This window comes from Schistocerca cancellata, chromosome 2, assembly GCF_023864275.1.
Source record: "Schistocerca cancellata isolate TAMUIC-IGC-003103 chromosome 2, iqSchCanc2.1, whole genome shotgun sequence".
Classification (NCBI taxonomy): Eukaryota; Metazoa; Arthropoda; class Insecta; order Orthoptera; family Acrididae; genus Schistocerca; species Schistocerca cancellata.
Window position 1 is genome coordinate 211,826,197 of NC_064627.1, and position 24,975 is coordinate 211,851,171.

At 41.2% G+C, this 24,975-nt stretch overlaps 1 protein-coding gene and 1 pseudogene across 1 annotated transcript in view; one reads left to right on the top strand and one right to left on the bottom strand.

Annotated features, from left to right (window-relative positions):
* The window catches only part of LOC126161541 (probable G-protein coupled receptor CG31760), a 439,386-nt gene that overhangs the window by 58,034 nt on the left and 356,377 nt on the right, over positions 1 to 24,975 (bottom strand). The window contains exons 7-8 of the mRNA XM_049917466.1: positions 14,851 to 15,004; positions 4,868 to 4,977 (exon numbers count right to left, since the gene is read on the bottom strand). Of these exons, the coding sequence (XP_049773423.1) occupies positions 4,868 to 4,977; positions 14,851 to 15,004 (264 nt within the window). The remainder of the gene's footprint in view (positions 1 to 4,867; positions 4,978 to 14,850; positions 15,005 to 24,975) is intronic.
* LOC126163459 (5S ribosomal RNA) lies at positions 14,273 to 14,389 on the top strand (annotated as a pseudogene).

Genomic DNA, 24,975 nt, shown 5'->3' on the forward strand with positions numbered 1-24,975 from the left:
TAACTGCTTAAACAATAAAATCATTTAAAAAACACAAGCGTAATTACTACTGGTACTCAACAAAGTAACTAACGAGTTCAAGAATACGATACGTTAGGTACGAAACTATTATACTTTATTTTGTATTATTTAAAGGTATAAGCGTAACATTCAAATTTCTAAAACAAAATGTTCAGTATTTTAAAAGTTGGAAATAGTGATTTGAATAATGCACGATGCGATACAATATTTCAATTATAATTATTGCATTTCCATTGCCGAGGACCGAGCAGTTGAGCCAAATGCAACTTCGCGAGTGCTGCATGTCAGTAGTAGCCGCACCTGTGCTAGTCAGAGCGATTGATTATAGTTTTGTTGAAATGGGTAAAGTTAAACCCCAATACACCCAAAAGTTTAGGGAAGAGTGGTTAAGAAATCCGAAATTTGTGCATTGGCATTCCGTAAAGTGTGCCGCTGTACTACAAGAGCTCGGTTAGCTGGTGCAGAAAATCGCGCAGAAAGATAAAAACATAAATCTGCAGTTTCTTTCTTTTCCTCCCAAGAGAGGCAAAAATTATTTTCAAAGTCGTGGAGGATTCCGTAGGATGAAACGAAACTGAAGAGTCACATCCGGGTTCAAAGATGTTGTTATTACAAACTGGATTAAGTAACATCGTACGAAGTGTAGTGTTGTTATCAAGAATGTTCTTGGGCCCTATTTTGCGAAAGATCTCGAAATTGATGTTGAGGCTATGTACAGTATTTTAATTGACGAATAAACTGATATTAGTGTCATTGAAGTTGTAGCAAAACATCTCAAAAAACACTTCTTACACTAGCCGAGCTTGAAAAATGCAATGCTGAGCCTACTGTATCAGCTGCTAAAGTAGCTTTGAAGGAAGTTAACCTACGTTTAAAGAAATTGCAGGGAATAGGAACAGATAATGCTAGTGTGATGGCTGGTATTAATAATGGAGTGTATGAAGTAAGTTACTTAAAATGGAGGCTCCACATTCGATACTTATAAAAGAATAGGGACATATAATGCTAGTGTGTTGGTTGGTATTAATAATGGAGTGCTTGAAGTGCCTAAATGGAGGTTCCACATCTGATACCGTACTTATAAAAGTGTCTGTCATTCCATTCTGTTGGCAACGTCTGCAGCAACTGTAGAATGTCTTACAGGAAAAATGGACTTCTCGATTAGGGAAAGCTACGACTGGTTTTCTTGATAATCTTCACGACAGCTCTTTTACCGCCAGATTTTCCCAGTCCTAAATGGTGGGGAGGAACTACTGAAAATCCCCCAAGCTTGTGACAGTAGATGGTTATCTACTAAACCTGCGGTATGTGGAATAATTGATACATGGCTCTATTTAAAAACTCTTGAAATCGTTAGACTCAGCGAAAAATGCTACATAGCTGAAACACCCTTTACGATGTTCAGTGACGAACTTAATTTAGTATATTTTGCTATTTTTGTGACCTAACCTTTCATGTCCTCAGAGAGTCGACAAGCAATTCAAGTCAAATGGTATGGACCCATGCAACTTACTAGAGGACTTGGTAGTTCTCATTCAAGCTTTTCTTGTGCAAGTTGCCATTCCTACCTACCCCGTTTAAGAAAATATCTTGCCAATGATATCGAAAATCAGCTAGATTCAAAGCCATATCTTGGATACTCGTTCGAAAAAGAATCTGAAATTAGAAATAAAATAACCGAAGAAGAAGAAAAAAATTAGAGAAAGATGTGGGAAATTTGTTTGTCGTTAAACAGTTACAGAAAAGACTGCGTGATAAAACTGAAGTCTTGAGGAAATTACCTCTTTTCGTAATTTCAAAGGCGCTTGTAGTGACAAAAGAACCCTTAATTCACCTCTTAGAAAGCTCTCAGTTGGATAATGATATAGTCGCCAGAACTGAATTACAGTGACAAAAACTGACCATCGTCCAATAGGATAACATTAACAATTCTGTCAATTTCTGGTGTGAGCTTTCCAATTACCAGGACGCCAATGAAGAAAATCCTTTCAAAGAATTTGCATTATGAAGGCTCGTACTTCTTTGGTCGGACGGCAGGGTCGAAAGACTACCTTGTGAGTGTGCCGTGAACCGTATAGTCTTTTCACTGGTTCTTCTGTGAAAACCAAGCATTGCAAAATGAATCAGCTAAATCTGATATTCACATTTTATTTTCTCAAAAGACAATGATGTCACCTTTGATTTGATGTGTGTGGAATTAGGAGACCACAACGAAAATCTTTTTCTCGTGGCATCAAGCACAAGAATCGAAATTAATTGAAGACCTCTATTGTAAACAATGATATGGGACAAGATGGTTGTCTGGGGAAACTGTACAGTAAAGAGTCAACAGAATCTCACAAATAAAATATTTCAAGTACATCCGTTATGATTTTTTTTATTCAAGTAAGTAGTTTTCAAATATTTCTAGAGTAATGGCAGATTTTTAAAATCGTAAATTCTGCTCTGAATTTTATTCTTAAGAAGCCAGTACGTCTGAGCGACTTTCCATTGTTTACTTGCAAACTGAGTACATTTAACACGAGTTACCGTTGACTGACCAATGTTTACCTGTGTGGTGAGTTAACGAAACATTGTGTGAAACCTCTCAAAAATAAAAATTTAAACGGTTCGAATTGTTTCAGTTTAGGATACCAAGATTTCCATTACCATGTTTTGAACCAATGAACTATAACAACCTCCACAATCAATCCATAGGGGTTTCGACAAAACCATAGAAGCACCACAAAGACAATGCACTACCATGCCTAATACGGTGTAGGAAACCCTCTGGCAGTTAAAACCGCTTCCTGTCCTTTCGCAATGGATAAATACAGGTTCGGGCTTGTTTCTCAACCTTGTACCATTCTTTCTACAAAACAATGGCGAGTTCAGGTAACAATGATGAAGGCGGATAGTGTACATGCACCTTCTCTCCAAAGTAGACCAGAAAGACTCAATAATATTGAGATTTGGTGACTGTGGTGACGATGGGATGCGTGATGATTCATACTCACAAAACTAGTCCTGGTTGATGCCAGCTGTATGAATGGAGGCCCCGTCGCCTTGGAACACGGCATCACCACTGGGGAACAAACACTGTACCATGGGATGGACCTGATCAGCCAAAATCGTTAATTCTTGGCGGCACGACAATACTGCTGCCCAAATCACCACCGAACCCCTATCACGTTTCACTCTTGGAACGTAAACTCAGCCAGAAGTTGGAAACGGTAATACAAAACTCATCTGACCACAAAATCTTCTTTCATTGCTCCATAGTCTAGGTTTAATAGTTTTGGCACCACGTTTTCCTGTTACGGGCGATTGTATCACTGATGAGTCGTTCTATAATTCCAGCTTTTCCTACTGTTCCCTGCTTATGCAGCTCACTTCGTGTTGTTAAAGTGCTGACAGGGTTCGCGAGCGCGAATTTAGTCCTGCGGTGACTTTACAGCTGCCGTCCTCTGTCCCTCTCTTTCTTTCTCTTATCCGTTACAGCTTCTTCAATGATTGTCCCATAAGATTTCACACCCAGGTGCTGTTCGTGGACAAATACAACAGCGTAACCTTCAGGCTTGTCTAGCATCTGCATTTACCGTATGTTCAAGAATACATTTCTCAGGGTGCTGCATATTTTTGTCCAGCCCCTGTATGCTATGTATTTCTGCCATCACAGTGTCCTGTAAATTCAAAGACAAAATATTGTTTACTTCCTTAAGGAGTTATTCATATTTACCAGATAAGCAACGCCTTTTGAAGCGCGTTTGCATTCAGGAACATATTTAGGATCTATATCTGAGACGTAGTTGTCCTCTTTATCCTCGGATTTGTCCAAATCGTCCCTGAAAAGCATTTTCCTGTCACGGAAACCGCACGTTTTACTACTACTACTACTGCTACTACAGTGGACTATTGTAGCCCTCACCAACATACATATTGCAGCAAGGATGGAGGTCAGCAGTATCTGTACGTTCAGTGTTTCCATGCGATATCGTGTGTTCACGAGTGATTTCACTCTTTTAGAGAAAGATCAGTGTGTGTTTTGTAGTGAGAGTAAAGCAGGAGCAAGGGCCTACACTTGTCGGTGTGCGTAAAGGGCGACAGACAGACGACAATATATTAAAATTGTCGTACTGAACATACTTCACTTTTTACCCATCTGTCCATCTGTGAAGAATCAGGGAATAACGTAAATTTTGCTCAGATTTATAACTGACAGCAAAAGCTTGGTGTGCTCCGTATTAAGAGTGCAGTAACATCAGCAGAATCTCCAAATGTAAGCTCGTGGTCTTATTTTTCAAGAAAGACATGTAAAAGAAAATGAAAAACTGCAGAATTTAACGATTTTAAAGCATAGTTAGTGCGTAGAACTGCACTTGATTACTAGGAGAGAGAATAGCACCCGACGGCTAGAAAAATATAGGCTGACGTCATGAAAAAATTAGTTATTGTGGCTCAGTGAGCTCTGTTCCTCGTCTTCTCCAAAATTGTTCAAATGTATGTGAAATCTTATGGGACTTAACTGCTAAGGTCATCAGTTCCTAAGCTTACACACTACTTAACCTAAGTTATCCTACCAATATACAGTCCATGTTTTAGAAAATACTGCGAATAACTACTTAAACATAAAAAAGACTATATATAATCAAGAAAGAGTCAGAGTACATGCTAAAACCACTTTTATATTTATGTCAATGGCTTTATCACAAGTTACATTTGGCGATGGGTATGAAGAGCAGGACGTGCGAGGAGGGAGGGAGCGAAACTTTCACACTTCAGCCGGGGCCAGGAGAGTCTAACCAACTAATGTTTTTTTTTGCTGTGAAGAAAGTAATGATTAAAGTCGATCGTTGTGCAATCTTACCTCCACGTCTTCATCAGGAGAGCCGTGTACGTTATGCAGAAACCAAGGTGCCGACTCCACTTCGTAGCGATGCAGGAGTACATATCCAGCACAGGGAAAATGGCGGCCATCTGCAATCATCATACTGCTGTAAAGATATTAACAGTAACGGAAAACTCGAGAAGAAAAGCCTATTTATTCAGTATTGCTTAAGGCCCGTCCGCACGCAACGATCTGTCTGCGCAAATGTCTGTGCACCTCACATCTGCGCAGACAGATAGTTGCGTGTGGATAGGAGATTTGCACCGACATGAGGTGTGTGCAAACCTGGAAGTTGGAGTTGGAGTTTTGAGCGAATCGTCTCAAATCTGTGGGTTCAAACCACATCTGCGCAGACAAGGTGGAGCATGTGGACAGGAGATCGCCGCAAATCTGGCGCGAAACAGCTGCTTGTTCAGTCTAGTGTTTGTCTTTGTGCGCACGGAGCATTAAAATGGCTGACGCTCGTCAGTGTTCTAGACAGTTTATCACTGAATTCATTGAACTTTATAGAAATGACCCATGTTTGTGGAAGATTAAAAGTAAAGAGTACAGTGACCGGAACAAAAAGACAGCTGCATACAATGCATTAATTGAAAAATTACTAGAAGTTGACGCACTGGCGAACTGAGAAACGGTAATAATAAAAATCGTTGTGGACTGTTTACTGTAAATAGTTATCAAAAGTTCAAAAATCTCGAAGATCTGGAGTTGGAGTGGATGAAATATACCAGCCAAGTTTGTGGTATTTTGTGGCTCAAGCACGTCTAAAACGGCAAAAATATTGTGATTCTTCATCAGCAAAAATGTTATTTGTAACTTGACAGAATTAATGTACTTGACTTGCCTTCATGAACTCATCCTTCAGGACAGCGTAAATAGCTTCACTTGTGTTGGGTATAATTGCACTCAATGCTTGTTTAGAAATTGCAGTTGAAAATTTAAAGTCCTTATAGCTCCTTCCTGTTGCCAGGAATCTTAATGTTACCGTCAGCCGTTCATGGAGAGAAATTGCTCTTCTCATTCAAGTACACTCCTGGAAATGGAAAAAAGAACACATTGACACCGGTGTGTCAGACCCACAATACTTGCTCCGGACACTGCGAGAGGGCTGTACAAGCAATGATCACACGCACGGCACAGCGGATACACCAGGAACCGCGGTGTTGGCCGTCGAATGGCGCTAGCTGCGCAGCATTTGTGCACCGCCGCCGTCAGTGTCAGCCAGTTTGCCGTGGCATACGGAGCTCCATCGCAGTCTTTAACACTGGTAGCATGCCGCGACAGCGTGGACGTGAACCGTATGTGCAGTTGACGGACTTTGAGCGAGGGCGTATAGTGGGCATGCAGGAGGCCGGGTGGACGTACCGCCGAATTGCTCAACACGTGGGGCGTGAGGTCTCCACAGTACATCGATGTTGTCGCCAGTGGTCGGCGGAAGGTGCACGTGCCCGTCGACCTGGGACCGGACCGCAGCGACGCACGGATGCACGCCAAGACTGTAGGATCCTACGCAGTGCCGTAGGGGACCGCACCGCCACTTCCCAGCAAATTAGGGACACTGTTGCTCCTGGGGTATCGGCGAGGACCATTCGCAACCGTCTCCATGAAGCTGGGCTACGGTCCCGCACACCGTTAGGCCGTCTTCCGCTCACGCCCCAACATCGTGCAGCCCGCCTCCAGTGGTGTCGCGACAGGCGTGAATGGAGGGACGAATGGAGACGTGTCGTCTTCAGCGATTAGAGTCGCTTCTGCCTTGGTGCCAATGATGGTCGTATGCGTGTTTGGCGCCGTGCAGGTGAGCGCCACAATCAGGACTGCATACGACCGAGGCACACAGGGCCAACACCCGGCATCATGGTGTGGGGAGCGATCTCCTACACTGGCCGTACACCACTGGTGATCGTCGAGGGGACGCTGAATAGTGCACGGTACATCCAAACCGTCATCGAACCCATCGTTCTACCATTCCTAGACCGGCAAGGGAACTTGCTGTTCCAACAGGACAGTGCACATCCGCATGTATCCCGTGCCACCCAACGTGCTCTAGAAGGTGTAAGTCAACTACCCTGGCCAGCAAGATCTCCGGATCTGTCCCCCATTGAGCATGTTTGGGACTGGATGAAGCGTCGTCTCACGCGGTCTGCACGTCCAGCACGAACGCTGGTCCAACTGAGGCGCCAGGTGGAAATGGCATGGCAAGCCGTTCCACAGGAATACATCCAGCATCTCTACGATCGTCTCCATGGGAGAATAGCAGCCTGCATTGCTGCGAAAGGTGGATATACACTGTACTAGTGCCGACATTGTGCATGCTCTGTTGCCTGTGTCTATGTGCCTGTGGTTCTGTCAGTGTGATCATGTGATGTATCTGACCCCAGGAATGTGTCAATAAAGTTTCCCCTTCCTGGGACAATGAATTCACGGTGTTCTTATTTCAATTTCCAGGAGTGTATTATTTCGTATAATATGAGAGGCTACGAGCGTTAAGAGACATCCATCTGTAAATAATTACGCCAGTCGGGGTGGCCCTGCAACTCTCGCAGAAAATGTACGTGCGAAAAATGCTTTCGCTTTAGCAGCCACTATGTATACAATTTTGAACGCTCTCTCTGTTTCCTGCGTTTTGTCTGAATGTCTTTTGCAACACAAGTTGCGAGCACAGACCACAACAGAATTTCTTCAATTCCTAAATTTCAAAATAAATTAATTAAACTTTCGCTTGCCACTGATATTTCTTTTCTACATCGACAGATGGCAGGCGAGTAGTAGATTGGAGTTTGTGTCGTGTGAACACAACACATTTGCAGCGATCTTTTGCATGTACAGACATCTGCGCCGATATCTGCACAGACAGATCGTTGCGTGTGGACCGGCCTTTACAACATGTAAGGATTCACTGAATATTCTGTATAGTGAAAACGCAGAACTCTTAGTATGTTGTAATGGCTCGACCCTCTGTTAGGTGACATTCTTCGAAGACAGTATTATTATTTATTTTAAGTTATATAACATGTTTAAAATGTTTGTTTTTTTACCTATGCAGCAGTATGTTCATGTTACCTGTAAATTTATTTATTTCTCTGGGGGATATTTGTAGTGGGTATTACACCTGTCTCATACATCTTGGATACTAGGGGGAATAGTTTTGCCATGGTATGTTCTCCGAAGGTTCTCAGTCGTTTTGTGGAAATGTCTGCTCCAGGTACCTTATTCAGACTTAGGTCTTTCAGTGTTCTGTCAAATTTTTGTCGCAGTTTCATATCTTCAACCTCATCTTTACAACTTCTTCCTTTCTATAACGTTCTGTACAAGTTCGTTTCCGTTGTATTACTAATACTTTATATTTTTTCTACCTTTCTGATTTCCCTTTTTTTATTAGCACTAGCTTGCAACTCAAGCTTTTAATACTCACACAATTGCTTCTCTTTTTTTCTAAAATTCTCTTTAACTTTCTTAAAGACAGGGTCTATCTTTCTCACAGACGCGTGTCCTTCTACAACTTTACCTTTTATCTCTCTCCATTCCTTCTTTGCCATTTTCCACTTACTGTCAAACTCATATTTTAGATGCCTGTATTTCCTTTTGCTTGCTTCTTTTGCTGAATTTTTATATTTTTTATTTTCATCAGTTAAATTTAATATCGTAGGTGTTATCCATAGGTTTTTACAGGTCCTTGTTTCTATTTTTGCCTATTTCTTACTAATTTGATTTTATAAGTGCCAACGATAGTTACATATGTAAAGAAATTACACATTTATTTTTATACCAATAATGAGCTTGCTCACAGGCTGCTAACCAGTCTTGTTCTCAGTCTCTTTTTTAATAACAGGCTCTTTCAGGACTCCGTCGCAACTGCAACTGTGTTAACATGTCAGCGAGGTGAAACATCCAGCAAATAATTGAGGACGTGGTTGCAAGTGCTAATCTGTGATGAAGAGGTTAGACAGGAGAGGAATTTTTTATCAAACGAGTAAGAAGCTGTGTAAACTTCGCTTTATTTTGGGAACAAAATTTAATATGGCAACAAGAGAAATGCATGTGTCACTGAGAATTCCCCACAGATAATGCTTCTAAGTCAGGAGACCGAAAGGCCACGGCTGTTGCAGTTTCGTCGGGATATTGTGACTCAGTGTGTTTTTTTTAATGAGCAAGTAGCACTGAGATCTGCCAAATGATTTTCTTTTTGCACTTCAGTGACATGGGAAATATGAAAAAACACAATAAATGGTATATTATCTTTTTGTTCGTTTGTTCGTATGCCTGTAAAGAGTGAATGATTAACTTATTTCATTTCAAATGTCTTATAATTGGTCATGGATGTCGAGAATCTATTTTTAGCTTAACGAGTAGTCAATAGAGAGACCTGCATGTCGTCAGTGTGTATCACAGCTTCAGCGACATAAATTTTTCATTGCAAACTATTCGAATTTCATGCGGTGGCGTCCTTGATTTCGAAATATAACAATAACTACGATCAGTAAAGAAATGATTAGTAGTTCACATGCTTGAATAAGATAAATTTTTGAAATAAAATATTTTAGAATTTGTCGCATTTTGTGGAACTTAATCGGGAATTTCATCAGATTTTGTACTACTTCTACATCGGAATAACATGGCTTTCGGAACAATCTTTTTCTGCAAAAAACGCTAAAGGTAAAGTTGTCATGAACCCAAAGATTGGTTTAAAACCCCAGCGTTTTTCTGGGGAAAATACTATTGGAGGCGGTTTGCCTTCGCCTCCTGCAGCATCTGAATGATTAATCCAGCCAGTTATAACGGGAACTGCTGCTTAACATGGACTCCGAACTACGGTGAAACTCGGCATTTGTTACATTAATAACATTAGCAGAGGTGGGACGAGTGAAAAGTGACTTACAGAAACCCTATGACCAACTGTGAGTCGAATCCGGACCATGTAAGTTCTCTTTGCACTGCAGCGAATGAAATCGAACGTAAGTGAATGTGCATTCACAGACAATTCGTCAGTCTTCACAACTGTTAGCTTATATTTGTGATCAAGCCTTTATACTAGATGGAACAGAAGACAACACTAAATACCTAAAGTAACCTGACCAATGTGTTACTGTTTTTTGGCGCTAATAATCGGCACACAGGATTCTACAATGCGGCTGAATGAATTAATTTCTGCAATTGGTTAGAAACCGTTACAAATGTTAAAAATTATTCTTTGCTATTTTCCAGATTTTGATAGGTCGACTTACAAGGTTTTTGTCGCTAAACAGCCTTTCTTAATTTTTGATCTTAATATGCCTTGAAGATAAAACGCTGTGGAAACAGTAATCCACTCTTACTTATCAGTGGCATTGTTCTATACGGATGTGTCATAGCATTAATCCATTGAAGAGCAAATTCTATCCTTTTTCGCTTCGAAATGATAAAGTGCAGTTTGCTCGCAGTTCTTTCACGAAACCTGACCGATCGGCGTTAGACACAGACGATGTGGAGATAAAAGCAAGCCTCGTCTTTACGTCAGCTAGGAATTAAATGCACCTCCTCTACACTTTTACTTGAAGTAAATTTCATTGTTTTGCGACTTGCTATACTGCATGTTCTTTTTTAATTTGCTTAACCAGTTCGAAGAAAACTTGAAATCAGCAGTAAAAACAGTAATCTCACAAACTGAGTCCGCCTTGATGCAAAATATTATTGAAATCAGCAGTGCATATCTCTGTCGGGATCGGAGGGCCAAGTCTAGCAGATCTCCAGCGATAGTGCTCCATTCCCTCTCACTAGCAGCTCTACATATTTCACATCTAAAAAAAATCTTGTAAGGAACTGTTGGTTATTAATGGGGGAATGGTACTTTGTGGCTACCCTGTACAGCAAATGTTTCAGACACTTTTGCTTTCACACTTTTGCGAGTTTAATTTTGGTGCATGTTTATTACTTCGTGTAAGTCTTTCTTCAATTCAAACAGTTTACAGTCAGATTTTACGAAGTGGAACCGAGTTTCGACACCGCTTAACATTAAGTGTTAAACACAGTGAATATTAATCCAGTTTTATCTCCGTTATTAAGTTATGCTAAGGGAATACAAACGTCTCAAAAACGAGATCGACAGAAAGTGCAAAATGGCTAAGCAGTTAAGGCTAGAGGACAAATGTAAGGATGTAGAGGCTTATCGCACTAGGGGTAAAATAGATACTGCCTACAGGAAAATTAAAGAGATCTTTGGAGAAAAGAAAGCGACTTGTATGAATATCAAGAGCTCAGATGTAAACCCAGTTCTAAGCAAAGAAGGGAAAGCAGAAAGGTGGAAGGAGTACATTGGGGGTCTATACAAGGGCGATGTACTTGAGGACAATATTATAGAAATGGAAGAGGATGTAGAAGAAGTTGAAATGGGAGACACGATACTGCGTGAAGAGTTTGACAGAGCACTGAAAGACCTGAGTCGAAACAAGGCCCCGGGAGTAGACAACATTCCATTGGAACTACTGACGGCCTTAGGAGAGCCAGTCCTGACAAAACTCTACCATCTGGCGAGCAAGATGTATGAGACAGGCGAAATACCCTCAGACTTCAAGAAGAATATAATAATTCCAATCCCAAAGAAAGCAGGTGTTGACAGATGTGAAAATTACCGAACTATCAGTTTAATAAACCACGGCTGCAAAATACTAACGAGTATTCTTTATAGACGAATGGAAAAACTGGTAGAAGCCGACCTCGGGGAAGATCAGTTTGGATTCCGTAGAAATGTTGGAACACGTGAGGCAATACTGATCCTATGACTTATCTTAGAAGGAAGATTAAGGAAAGGCAAACCTACATTTCTAGCATCTGTAGACTTAGAGAAAGCTTTTGACAATGTTGACTGGAATACTCTCTTTCAAATTCTGAAGGTGGCAGGGGTAAAATACAGGGAGCGAAAGGCTGTTTACAATTTGTACAGAAACCAGATGGCAGTTACAAGAGTCGAGGGGCATGGAGGGGAAGCAGCGGTTGGGAAGGGAGTGAGACAGGGTTGTAGCCTGTCCCCGATGTTATTCAATCTGTATATTGAGCAAGCAGTGAACGAAACAAAAGAAAAATTCGGAGTAGGTATTAAAGTCCATGGAGAAGAAATAAAAACATTGAGGTTCGCCGATGACATTGTAAATCTGTCAGAGACAGCAAAGGACTTGGAAGAGTAGTTGAACGGAATAGACAGTGTCTTGAAAGGACGAGGATAACGGAATGTAGTCGAATTAAGTCGGGTGATGCTGAGGGAATTAGATTAGGAAATGAGACACTTAAAGTAGTAAAGGAGTTTTGCTATTTGGGGAGCAAAATAACTGATGATGGTCGAAGTAGAGAAGATATAAAATGTAGACTGGCAGTGGCAAGGTAAGCGTTTCTGAAGAAGAGAAATTTGTTAACATCGAGTATAGATTTAAGTGTCAGGAAGTCATTTCTGAAAGTATTTGTATGGAGTGTAGCCATGTATGGAAGTGAAACATGGACAATAAATAGTTTGGACAGGAAGAGAATAGAAGCTTTCGAAATGTGGTGCTACAGAAGAATGCTGAAGATTAGATGGGTAGATCACATAACTAATGAGGAGGTATTGAATAGGATTGGGGAGAGGAGGAATTTGTGGCACAGCTTGACCAGAAGAAGGGACCGGTTGGTAGGACATGTTCTGAGGCATCAAGGGATCACAAATTTAGCCTTGGAGGGCAGCGTGGAGGGTAAAAATCATAGAGGGAGACCAAGAGATGAATACACTAAGCAGATTCAGAAGGATGTAGGTTGCAGTAAGTACTGGGAGATGAAGAAGCTTGCACAGGATAGAGTAGCATGGAGAGCTGCATCAAACCAGTATCAGGACTGAAGACAACAACAACAACAACAACAACAACAACACAATAGCAACTGGTAATCACTATGGATATTAAATGAGTTGCGAATTCGGGCGATCAGTAACGGTGTACATTTGTTTTAGAGAAAGAATCAACGAAAAGTGAAATTTGCTTCGAAAATTGCCATCGTGCCGAGTCGAGTTACATGTTCGCCAATACATGGTTAACCAGCCTGCCATGTTGCGCATACGCCGTCGGCTACAGCTCCTGTAGGGGATGTACCTTCTCCATCCGCTGGCGAGCCACGAATTTGGCAGCTTTCAACTTTTTTTCTTATAATACTTGCAGTGCGTCTTAGCAGATAAAATTTTGTCAGGATCTTTCTTTCGGTGTATTCTTCCTGTATACAGTATTTTAGGGCCTGTCTTACCATGTCAGATTGGACCATTCTCTTGTCAGTTGCTGGTTGCCTATCTACCGACTTCCAGGAGCAACAAAATCTGATTTTCGGTATTGACCGAATTTAAAGTCTAAAATGCCGTCATAATCGAAACGTCAGAATCAACTAGTGATTTTAGTTTAGAGGTTTAAGTCATACATTAAAGATAGAAACTAGGTGTATATCTTGAGGCATGGTAACTCACAGCGCCCAAATTACCAAGACTGTATTCATCACGTATTTGAGAATCAGAGCACTTAGCGACTTACTACAAACTCTATACAAAAAACCGTCTCAAATTTTTGTCTCGATGTCACAACCTAGAAAAGAGAGAAAGGGAAAAAAAAGATTGTTGCTCATAATAATTTTGCTGTCCATGGAGTAAAAATTCAGTATCATGCATGATGTTTCAATTTACATTTCTTCACTACTAACTCTATTCGCAAAACATTTTACAGACAGTATCCACATATTCCACTGAATGTAACTGCAAAATTATATCATTGTACGACTCATAGTTCAGTAGATATGACGTCATAAGCACTGAAATGAGTGAAAAATTATCTTTTCTTAAAACAGAGCACAAATTATCCAGATTATACTCATGCATTGTTTGATAATGAGAGTACTTAATTAACTCCAACAAACTTTAAACATAATTTATAATCATTCTTAAGCTTACAGGCCACAAAATAATGAAAGGAAAACAGTTTATCGCTTACTAAATTTTAGTCTACGGGTGAGTAATCCGAAATCAATAAAGCCAGCATAAGTAGAGTTTTTCCTATTCTACCATAAAGATTTTAATGCTTAACGTCAAATGTAAAGCATATTAACTTATTTATAAAGTAATCAGACTTCTAAAGAAGTTTTATACATTCTTCAAATATTGCAGGTGAGGTGTTAGATATTATTTTAGAATGAGCGAAGATAATTACTGATTCCAAGTAGATATTGTCCGACCACTATATTCCAACTAGAAAAGTATTTCCACCGTGCAAGAAGTTATCATTTGGTGTTAAGTGAACATCATAATTTCCAACATCATTTGTCTTTGAAGGGTCGGAAGTATGTCTTTCTCGGTAGTACTGAGAAAGTAGGAATTTCCTTTTCAATTTCATCCGCTATTCATTGTAGTTTGGCAACGGCCTTGTCGCAGTGGATACACCGGTTCCCGTAAGATCACCGAAGTTAAGCGCTGTTGGGCGTGGCCAGCACTTGGATGGGTGACCATCCAGCCGCCATGCGCTGTTGCCATTTTTCGGGGTGCACTCAACCTCGTGATACCAATTGGGGAGCTACTCGACCGAATAGTAGCGGCTTCGGTCAAGAATACCATCTTAACGGCCGGGAGAGCGGTGTGCTGACCCCACGCCCCTCCTATCCGCATCCTCCTCTGAGGATAACACGGCGGTCGGATAGTCCCGGTACGCCACTCGTGGCCTGAAGACGGAGTGCTTATTCATTGTAGCCTACGCTCGTTGAAAGCGGTATGTATTTTTTTTAATACTCTTTCACTATACATTTGTTGCAAGATTCTTTATTTGTTACGTCAATGAAACAGATGTTGTTCATGCCGGTTCGAATGGCTAGTACGTGACGCCAAGCTCCATTTTTATTGTAAAATATCAAAAGGCACCTAGTTTAAGCTTTTCTGAGTCTATGTACACAAAAAACGTTGTTGCATACTGTCACAGGGCGTGACATTAGTACTTTACCTCGAGATACATGATGGAACATCCGAGTAACGTGATGCCCAGGAAAATGGGGCTCGCCACCTTGAACACCTTGAGCCTTCTGTGCTGGTAGACGTAACAGACCAGGCCCAGGGTGCACAGTGCGCACAGCACCGAAAACGACAGCAGCGTCAGCCTGGAACATAATAGCGAGAATGCTTACTGTTCGTAGTCTATCCCAGCTTGTGCCGAGCAATTGCATTAAATGCAACCGCTGAAGACAGCTGCCTACGAGTACATTACCTTCTCATATGTGAAGTTGAAACAGTACTACATTTAGATTATTATCTCACTTTTCTGTCATGATAACTTAATGTCAATTGTATTTTGTATACCTCGACTATAAAACCAAGGATTAACTTGTGAGTGTGTGTCTGTTTTATTTTGTCAAGTTGTGCAATGGATTGATCTAACAAGTACCCTTTGGTTCCTGCAAGAAACAATTTCCACCTCACACTACTACAGAAGTCAGACAGACACTCCTAATTTACTAACAAGAACTGCTTGAAAAACAATCAGCAACAAATATCTTCTGAGGTCATCCGCTGTAATGACACGACACAAAAATATTCTTTATTCTTACGTAACTAGTGGTATACTTGGGTACTGGAGTATTGCTAGTTAGTGTAAGAAAAACATTAAAAGAAGGCAAAATATTATTTATTGCAAAAAATTCTGAGAAATCAAGTGAAAGTTTTTCTTAAAAATTTCCTAACTGCCAACGGGTTCCACAGTAATGTTGAGTTATAACGTAAGGAAGTCAATTTACTTTATGAAATTTATAAATTACTTTTACAATAAGTTGAGGCATATAATAACAATAATTACTTAGCAAATATTTTATGGCAATATTTTATGAAAACATAATTAAAATGTTTTTCGAAACTCCTCCCACCTACCACCCAACGTGAAAGGGTCGACTACCAACGAATACATGCTTCTGTACGGCGTCTGATTTCCCTTATCTTGTTTTCGCAGTTCTTACGTGAGATGTACATTGGTGGTAATACAGTCCTTTCGGTCTGTCAGGAAAATGAGGCATTTCTAAACTTTCTCGACAGTGTTTCAGGAAAAGGACGTCTTCTTCCCTCCAGGGTTTCCCATTTGAGTTCACGTAGCATTGCCGCATTACTCGCATGGTGACTGAAAGTACCGGTGGCAAATCTATCATATCATCATTATAACCTTTTTCCAAGGACTCATCTTCCCGTTTAACTGATCGTCCAACTCCTTTGCCGACTCTGATAAAACTCCATTGTTACAGGTAGACCTCACAATTTTAAATTTTTCTCCCAGAATGTTAAATCCCTCTCAAACTGCTCCTTGGTTTCCTTCACAGCTTTCTCAATGTACAGATTGAATAACAGCTAGTATACGCCAAAAATTAGTCGCATTCTTTTCTCAATTACCGCTTCTTTGTCATGTTCTCGACTTGTCGTTTATAAGGCGCTGTGAGCTGTGTGTTCATTTCACTTAAACCAAGATTCCGCCACCACAAATTTCGTCTGAAGTCAGGCAGTTATATACCGAATGTCGAATTCACCCCTACGAAAGTTTATGGCTCCCCAACAAAAATTAATATAAATTTGACTTTAACTGATATGTACAGATAAGATATTGCAGTGCTTGTGTTTGTAAAAATTATGATGCAATGTTCCTTCCGACATGCATACATGTGCGAAGTAACATTACATGGTACTTCCTACAAACACAGCCACTGCAATATCGTACTCATCCGCCGATATCAGGCTAGCGGCTTTTGACTGTATGTCTGCTCCATAAAGGAATTAAGGTAAGTGTATAAGTGTACGAGTGCACGACACATGGACGACACGCATTGAAGTATAGGTCTGGCCGTGAAGCGTGCAATGACAGCAGAAATTTTTCAGGCGACAAGCAGGAAATCTGGGTTCGAGTACCGGTCCGGCACAAATTTTCAATGTCGTCATTCCATTCTACAGTTAGAAGTTGCCCGTATTCGCATCTGCGAATATATTTCCTGGTTTTGTACAGAGTTGGTTTAAATACATCAGCAACATGAGAGAAAAAAAAACATGTTCTATTTAAAAAAGTTATGAGTCCTTGCTGTAACTCTTTGGCAAATAACTAAATAAACTACGTTCATAACTCCTGGAGAGAGAATAACATTCCTAACGTTTACCTACCTAAATAAATATTCCTTTCACATATTATGTTGTAAGTTACAGGGAAAAATACCCACCTGACGCACCGTGGAGACTCTTTCGTTCGTGTGTTAGTCATGTCGTTAATTATTTTTCTCCATTCCCTTCGTCACATAAAGCTACCTCTTTGCTGACTTCATTACGTAAATGGATCCCTGTTCACTTCATGCAGTACTCCGTCATAAACGAAACCAAAGGCATACGAGCGCGAAGCCGTTCTCGCACGTAATAACGACGTGAAAAATTCACAACAATAAGGCATGAATTAATGAGTGCTCCACACCTGAAATACTTCTATGTTAGCTGCAGTGAATGTCGATTCTATGCTTGAGCTGTAGTAAATTTTCCGAAGCGTGAGAAGGTGGGTAGAGCTGAAGGGGAGGGGGGGGGAGGAGGTTATAAATCGATATTTGTCTATTAGGGCCAACGCTTTAACTTTCTACCAAAGGTGTCATAAATTTCCACCGCTACCTATTGATTGCGGTAGCTGTTCCCGATTGGGAAGTGTATTTATATAACCACTAAAGTTGACGTATTTTATTCGACGATACGACTAAAGTACTTCTACGACTTCAGAAAATCTCGTAATATTTCAGCAAGGGTGTTGGCTGTAAATTATTGTCTCTTTAAATTTATCCCCCCCCCCCCCAAATTAATAGAATAATGAACTTCCATGCTGTTACAAGTCAAACAGTGCACTTAACGGACTATTAATTTTATATTGATGACAGTTGTTTATTTGGCAGCATATTAACAGGAAGAAAGGTTAATCAATTTCAAACTGATGAAACGCAACTTAATGTCGTATCTGCGTCGAGATTTCGGGTATGCGATAATGTATGTTTGCATCGTGAAGTTGCTCCCTTCGTAATATGATATATTAAGTAAAGAAGCTACATGGCGAACAGTCTACCTACATGACATTCCTTCTTATTATATTCGACGTCACTGGCACAAAATTTAGTTTACTGCTTTTTTACAAAACGCATACATACACTTTTCACTTCTGACAAGTTTAGTGGTGGAGTCAAGTGTGGTCTGATTAAGAATATATCCGCCTAATTCATAGTAAATAAATAAGAACTGGAATTCTCTGTTTTTGAATACGAATCAATCTTGTTTTATCTGAGTCATCCCAACAACATAAAGAAACTGTCTTCCGTAGATGTTCTTTTTTTTTCGTACGTGCTTCGAGAAGCAAAATTACTTTTCCCTTCCAAATACAATCTACGGGTGAACGATTCATTTCTAAAATAATTCTGTGGGGTAGGAGGTATACATCACGCCTCTATTGTTCATCAGGTAACATACAAATGTAGGCTACTTTGGAATATTACTATACTGAAACACTGCTACTCTTTCTGGAAACATACAAGAGAGCTTTAATTATGCACAAAAGAGTGGAAAAAATACGTAGGGAACGCTTGACATGCGGTAGTGTGATTAATGGACCCACCCTCAACCTTTTATTAGTAGCGGAGTTCAAGACGGCCGAAAGTTCTCTACTCGTCAAGTACCACCTCTTCGTGCTGTACACACTATCTTGCGATGTAGTGTGCTTATCCACGCTTACAAATAACTAAGTGTCACTAAATGTAATTACTGACTGACGCTGATAATTAACATGCTTAATAAAAACATGGGAGGATCCGGTCGATCTGCTGTTCGATCGTCAGTTACTACTGCAATATCCATTTCAATCTGTTCACTATATTCGAACCTTGGCCTCTTATCTATAGCTTTTAGTCATCACACCTCCCTACACAACCAAATTAACTATTTCTTGATATCTCAGGATGCGCTCTATTAACTGATACCTTCTTTCAGTCGTGCTGTACCATTTTTTTCCTGAGTTCGATTCAGTGCCTTCTCAACACTTATTCGATCTATCCATCTAATCTTCACCATTTTTCGGTAGCATCCCACATCAAAAGCATGTATTATCTTCTTGTCTCTGTTACTTACGTCCGTAGAATGTTACACTCTAGAAAAGTACTTTCAGAAAATACTTCCTAATACATTTATAATTGATTAGCTATTACTTGGAGTTGCATTCGCATACCAGTAGTTTTGTCATGATGAGTGATGGTGCGTAAGTAAGCTATCGTAGGTGCAGTCACGTCAGCTGCCCTCGTATGTTCAGGTAAGTATAAGTCATGCATTCCCAGTCGCTGCACAGCGGTGCGTGTGGAGGTGTGTGTGCAGGAGTGCAAGTTTGTCGACAGCCCTGTTTGAGTATCTATACGTTATACAACGTGTACATTATACAAGAAATTTAATAATTTTTTAGCATGGTTTATGTTCAATGATCTTAAAAAAATTCCATTCCCTGCTTCGCCCTCTAAGTGGTCTATTCTTCAGGGTTTGAGCTGTCTCCTCTGGATACAAAACTTCATCGACATCGGTTCAGCGGGTTGGGAAACGTAACATACAGAGTCGCTTTCGCATTTATAAAATTATTATATATGATAAGACATTTCTCCTTTTCGGAAATGCTTTATTTGTCTTTCCACGTCTGCATTTTATGTCCTCTCTACGTCGGCGATAATCACTGATTTTGCTATCGCAGTTCCTGATCCAGTTCTCTTATCACCGCGTGACTGAATTAGGCTACATTCTATTACCCTTGTTTTACCTCCACATCCTTTAACGTTTACGACAGAAATACAATGCCATCAGCAATTCTCATAGTTTTTATTTCTTCTGTCTGAATTTTAGTTCCCTTTCCAGATTTCTCTTTGATTTCCTTCGCAGCTTGCTCAGTGTATAGGTTGAACAACAATAGCAAAGGGCTACAACCTTAACTTCCCTTAATGACTAGTTCCCTTTCATATCCTCTAACTCCTTTAAATGCAGCCTGGTTTCTGTACAAAGTGTCAGTAAGATTTTCCAGTTTGTGTTTCTCCAGTCGGTATTGTCGGAAGCTTTCTCTAGATCTGCAGATGCTATAAACGCAAGTTTTCCTTTCTTTAACCTATCACCTATCACCTTCTTCGTAACACAAACTGATCTTTGCTTAGGTCAGCCTCTACCAGTATTTCCAACAAGTCCTGTCACTATTTTACTAAACTGGTAGGTAATTCCGTAATATTCAGACTTGTCAGTGTCAACACCATCACCTTTTTGGAATTATGATTATAACATTCTTCTTGACAATCGAGAGCATTTCACCTGCTTCATATATCCAGCATACAGGTGGAATAACCTTGTCTCTGGCTCTTCTAAAGGTCTCAGTAATTCTGAGGAATGTCACCTACTCCCGTTGCCTTATATCTTTCAGTGCTCCGTCAAATTCTTCTCGCAGTGTCATATATCCCGTCTCATATTCATCTACACCTTTTTAGAGTTTTCCAATTCATTCAACATTTACTGTCGCAACACTGCATGTGGAGTACGTGAAATAATTGCTGTTACACATCAGCAGCACAAACTGTTCCGAGGTACCAAGTACCGACCGATGCTTAAACACCCGTATTACTACGTGAGGCAGCCTCCTCGCGTGGTAGTGCAGGCGCTGACTGTGGCATCCAGTCGGTCGTACAAATGGCGAATACTGTCCTAGGCTACGTTATGCCAGATCTGCTCGATCTGTTCGCGTAGGTCTTAAGAATTGTTCGCAGACAAGACGCACGAGTCTCTTGTCGCATCGTATCCCACACATGCTCGGTTGACGGTAAGTCCGGAGATCGTGCTAGCCAGGGAATTTGCTGCACGTCTCGCAGAGCACGTTGAGTTTAACGGGCGAGCGTTATCCTGTTGGAACAACACATCATCTTCCTGTTGCAAGAACGCCAGAAGAACGGATGTAACAACATTCTGCACGTACTGAGCGCTAGTCAGCGTCTCCTTCAGAAACGCCAAAGGCGAACCAGAGTTGTAACATACCACACCCCAGACCATAAGACGTGGGGTGGGCCAGAGTGTCTTGGATGGATGCACTTTACGGGACAGAGCTCACCAGGCCTACATTGTACACGCTAACAACCATCACTTGCGTGCAGGCAGGATCTGCTTTCATCACCGAAGACTACGACGACCCATTCTGTCCTCCAAGCGATTGACGGCACAAGCTGAGCCGCGCACGTAAATGCAGTGACGTGAGTGGAAGACGCGCTGGAGCTGTGTGTGCCCATAGTCCTGCTGCTAATAACGGGTTCGCAACAGTTCGTGTTGACACGTATGGGCTCACAAGTCCTCTTACCTGTTTTGTGGTAGCTGTACGATCTGCCACTGTTGCCCTTACAATACGACGATCCTGGCGGGCGTCTGTGCTGCGTGGACGTCTAAAACCTCGTCTACAAGTGTGAGAATGTTCACGTGACCACTGATATTAGAGCCGTCGCACAAGTGACGCAGTACGTCCAACTTGTGTGACAGTTCTCCAAAACGGCCATCCCGCCACTCGGGAGGCCGCAATTTGACCCCTTTCAAACACACTCGGTTGACTATAGGAAGTACTAGTGCGTCTCCATGGCGTGGTTGCCTGCTTGCTTCACATGTTTGTACCACACTGAGTCTTTTGCCTGTGAGCACTCTCTATTAACCGGCCGTGGTGGCCAACGGTTCTAGGCGCTTCAGTCTGGAACCGCGTCACCGCTACGGTCGCAGGTTCGAATCCTGCCTCGGGCATGGATGTGTGTGACGTCCTTAGGTTAGTTAGGTTTAAGTACTTCTAAGTTCTAAGGGACTGATGACCTCAGCTGTTAAGTCCCATAGTGCTCAGAGCCTTTTGAAGCATTTTTGGACTCCCTATTAAAGGGTAGACACATATGGCGGTCTGGTAGCTATGTCACTACGCCATCTGTTTACGGACGACGTTGAAACCATTATCAATAGGTCTATTATTCCCCAGGTGGCAATATGCGGTCGTTGTTTTAGTAGTCTTCAGTCCAGGGACTGATTTCATGCAGCACTCCATGCCACTTTATCCTGTGCAAGCTTCTTCATCTCCCAGTACCTACTGCAACCTACATCCTTCTGAATCTGCTTAGTGTATTCGTCTCTTGGTCTCCCTCTACGACTTTTACCCTCCACGCTGCCCTCCAATACTAAATTGGTGATCCCTTGATGCCTCAGAACATGTCCTACCAACCGATCCCTTCTTCCAGTCAACGCGTGCCACAAATTTCTCTTCTCCCTAATTATATTCAATACCTCCTCATCAGTTATGTGTTTTACCCATGTAGTCTTCAGCATTATTCTGTAGCACCACATTTCGAAAGCTTCTATTTTCTTCTTGTCCAAACTATTTATTATCCACTTTTCACTTCCATACATGGCCACACTCCATACAAATACTTTCAGAAACGCCTTCCTGACACTTAAATCTATATTCGATGTTAACAAATTTCTCTTCTTCAGAAACGCTTTCCTTGCCGTTGCCAGTCTACATTTTATATCCACTCTACTTCGACCATCATCAGTTATTTTGCTCTCCAAATAGCAAAACTCATTTACTACTTTAAGCGTCTCATTTCCTAATCTAATACCCTCAGCATCAACCGATTTAATTCGACTACATTCCATTATCCTCGTTTTGCTTTTGTTGATGTTCATCTTATATCCTCCTTTCAAGACACTGTCCATTCCCTTCAGCTGCTCTTTCAGGTCCCTTGCTGTCTCTGACAGAATTACAATGTCATCGGCGTCATCGGATCAAAATCTTCCCAGGTGAGCTAATTTTTTTTTTTTTTTTTTTTTTTTTTTTTGTTGTTCGATGGAATACTTCCCCTTCCCGTTCTACGTATGATACTGCTTCCCTAGTATAGCGCTTCTATACATTCCTCCTATTTTTCAACTTTCTCTTCTTTCAGTACGAAACGTCAGCCTACGGTGGAAAGAAATGAGTATTGAGACAGATCTCAGAGCACGCACGGTTCTTGAGCGTCCACGAACAGCTGTCCTTTAAGCGGTCGATGCGTCGCGACCGTTTGGCGACAGTACGGATGCACTGGCGCCAGTTCTTTTCGCTGGTGGCGGTTGGCGCTTGCCGCGGGACGGTGGGAGATCAGGATGCCCGATATCGCTGTAATGGCGCCATTAGGACCAGCGCGGCCCACCGACTGAAGCGTCCTCGTTGCCGGAGCCATCTGGCGAGCACCTGGCGCCCCTAAAGCCCTCTAGCCACGGATATAGAACAACAAATCTGCGAGGCGCCTCAGTCCGGCAAACAATCGACTTCTCATACAGTGCTGGCCTTTAAAACTGCAACGACAGGAAGGTGAGCAAATGACAGTTTGTGCGTATACAGAATAGTGGAAAAATATTGGCTTAAATTTTTATGTGGTCTGAAGGTAATGAAATGCGAAATTTAGTGTACAAAACTGCCACTTCTAGCTGCTGCTACAATATCACACCGGCTGGGCATCGGGTGTAACAGAAGAGAATGAAAGGTATGTAATCCCTTGTAAGGAGTTCGTATACCACTAGGGAAAAGCTAGATACCACCTACAGGAAAATAAAAGAGACCTTGGAGAAAAAACAAGCAGCTATATGAATGTACTAAGCAAAGAAGGAAAAGCTGGATGGTAGAAGAAGTATAGTGAGTCTATACAAGGGAGATGAAGGCAGTATTATATAAATGGAGCAGGACTTGTTGTCAGATGGACATGAGATGGGAGATATGACACTGAAAGAAGAATTTGACAGAAAACTGAAAGACCCATGTCAAAACAAGGCCCCGAGAGTAGACGACATTCCGCCTTGAGAAAGATGTATGTGACAGGCGAAACACCCTCATATATCAGGAAGAATGTAATAATTTCAATTCGAAAGAAAGGGGGTACTGAGAGGTGTAAACATTACCGAGCTATCAGATTAATAAGATATGACTGCAAAATTCTTTACAAAAGAATGCAAAAACTGATAGAAGCCGAAGTTGGGGAAGATCATTTTGCATTTCGGAGGAATGTAACAACATGCGAGGCAATGCTGACCCTGCGGCTTATCGCAGAAGAGAGGTTAACGAAAGGCAAACCTACGTTTGTAGCAATTGTAGACTTAGAGAAAGCTTTTGACGAATGTGACAGGAATATTCTCTTTGACATTCATGAGGCACCAGTGGTAAAATGTAGGGAGCGAAAGGCTATTTACAACTGGTAAATAAACCAAATTGTAATTAAAAGAGTTGAAGGGAATGAAGGGGAAGCAGTCGTTCAGAAGGGAGAGAGACAGGGCTGTAGTATTACCGATGTTATTTAGTTTGTGCATTGACCAAACAGTAAACGAAAACGAAAGAAAGATTTGGAGCAGGAATTGAAATTCATGGAAAAGAAATGAGAATATCGAAGTTTGCCGACGGCATTGCAATTCTGTCGGAGGCAGCAAATGACTTGGAAGAGTTGTTGAACAGAATGGACAGTGCCTCGAAAGGAGTATATAAGATGAAAATTAACAAAACCAAAACAAGGATAATGGAATGTAGTCGAATTAAATCAGGTGACGCTGAGGGAATGTTATTAGGAAACGAGACACTTAAAGTAGTAGTGGAGTTTTACTTTTTTGGTAGTAAAATAACTGGTGATGGCCGAAGTAGAGAGAGTATAAAATGTACTGGCAATTATACGAAAATTCCTTTGACGAAGAGATGTTGATTTAAGTGTGGGGAGGTCTTTCCTGAAAGTATTTGTATGGCATTTAGCCATGTATAAATGTGAAAACTGGAGGATAAACAGTTCACACAAGAAGAGAATAGAAGCTTCTGAAAATAGTGCTACAGAAAAATGCTGCGGATTGGAAGGTTAGATCACGTAACTGATGAGAAGCTACTGAATAGAATTTGAACTTCATCTTTAAGATGGGATCGATTAATAAGGCATATTCTGAGACATGAAGGGAACATCAGTTGAGTATTGGAGGGAAGTGTGTATGTGGGGGGGGGGGGGGGGGGGTGTAAGCAGGTTCGAATGGATGAAAGTTGCAATAG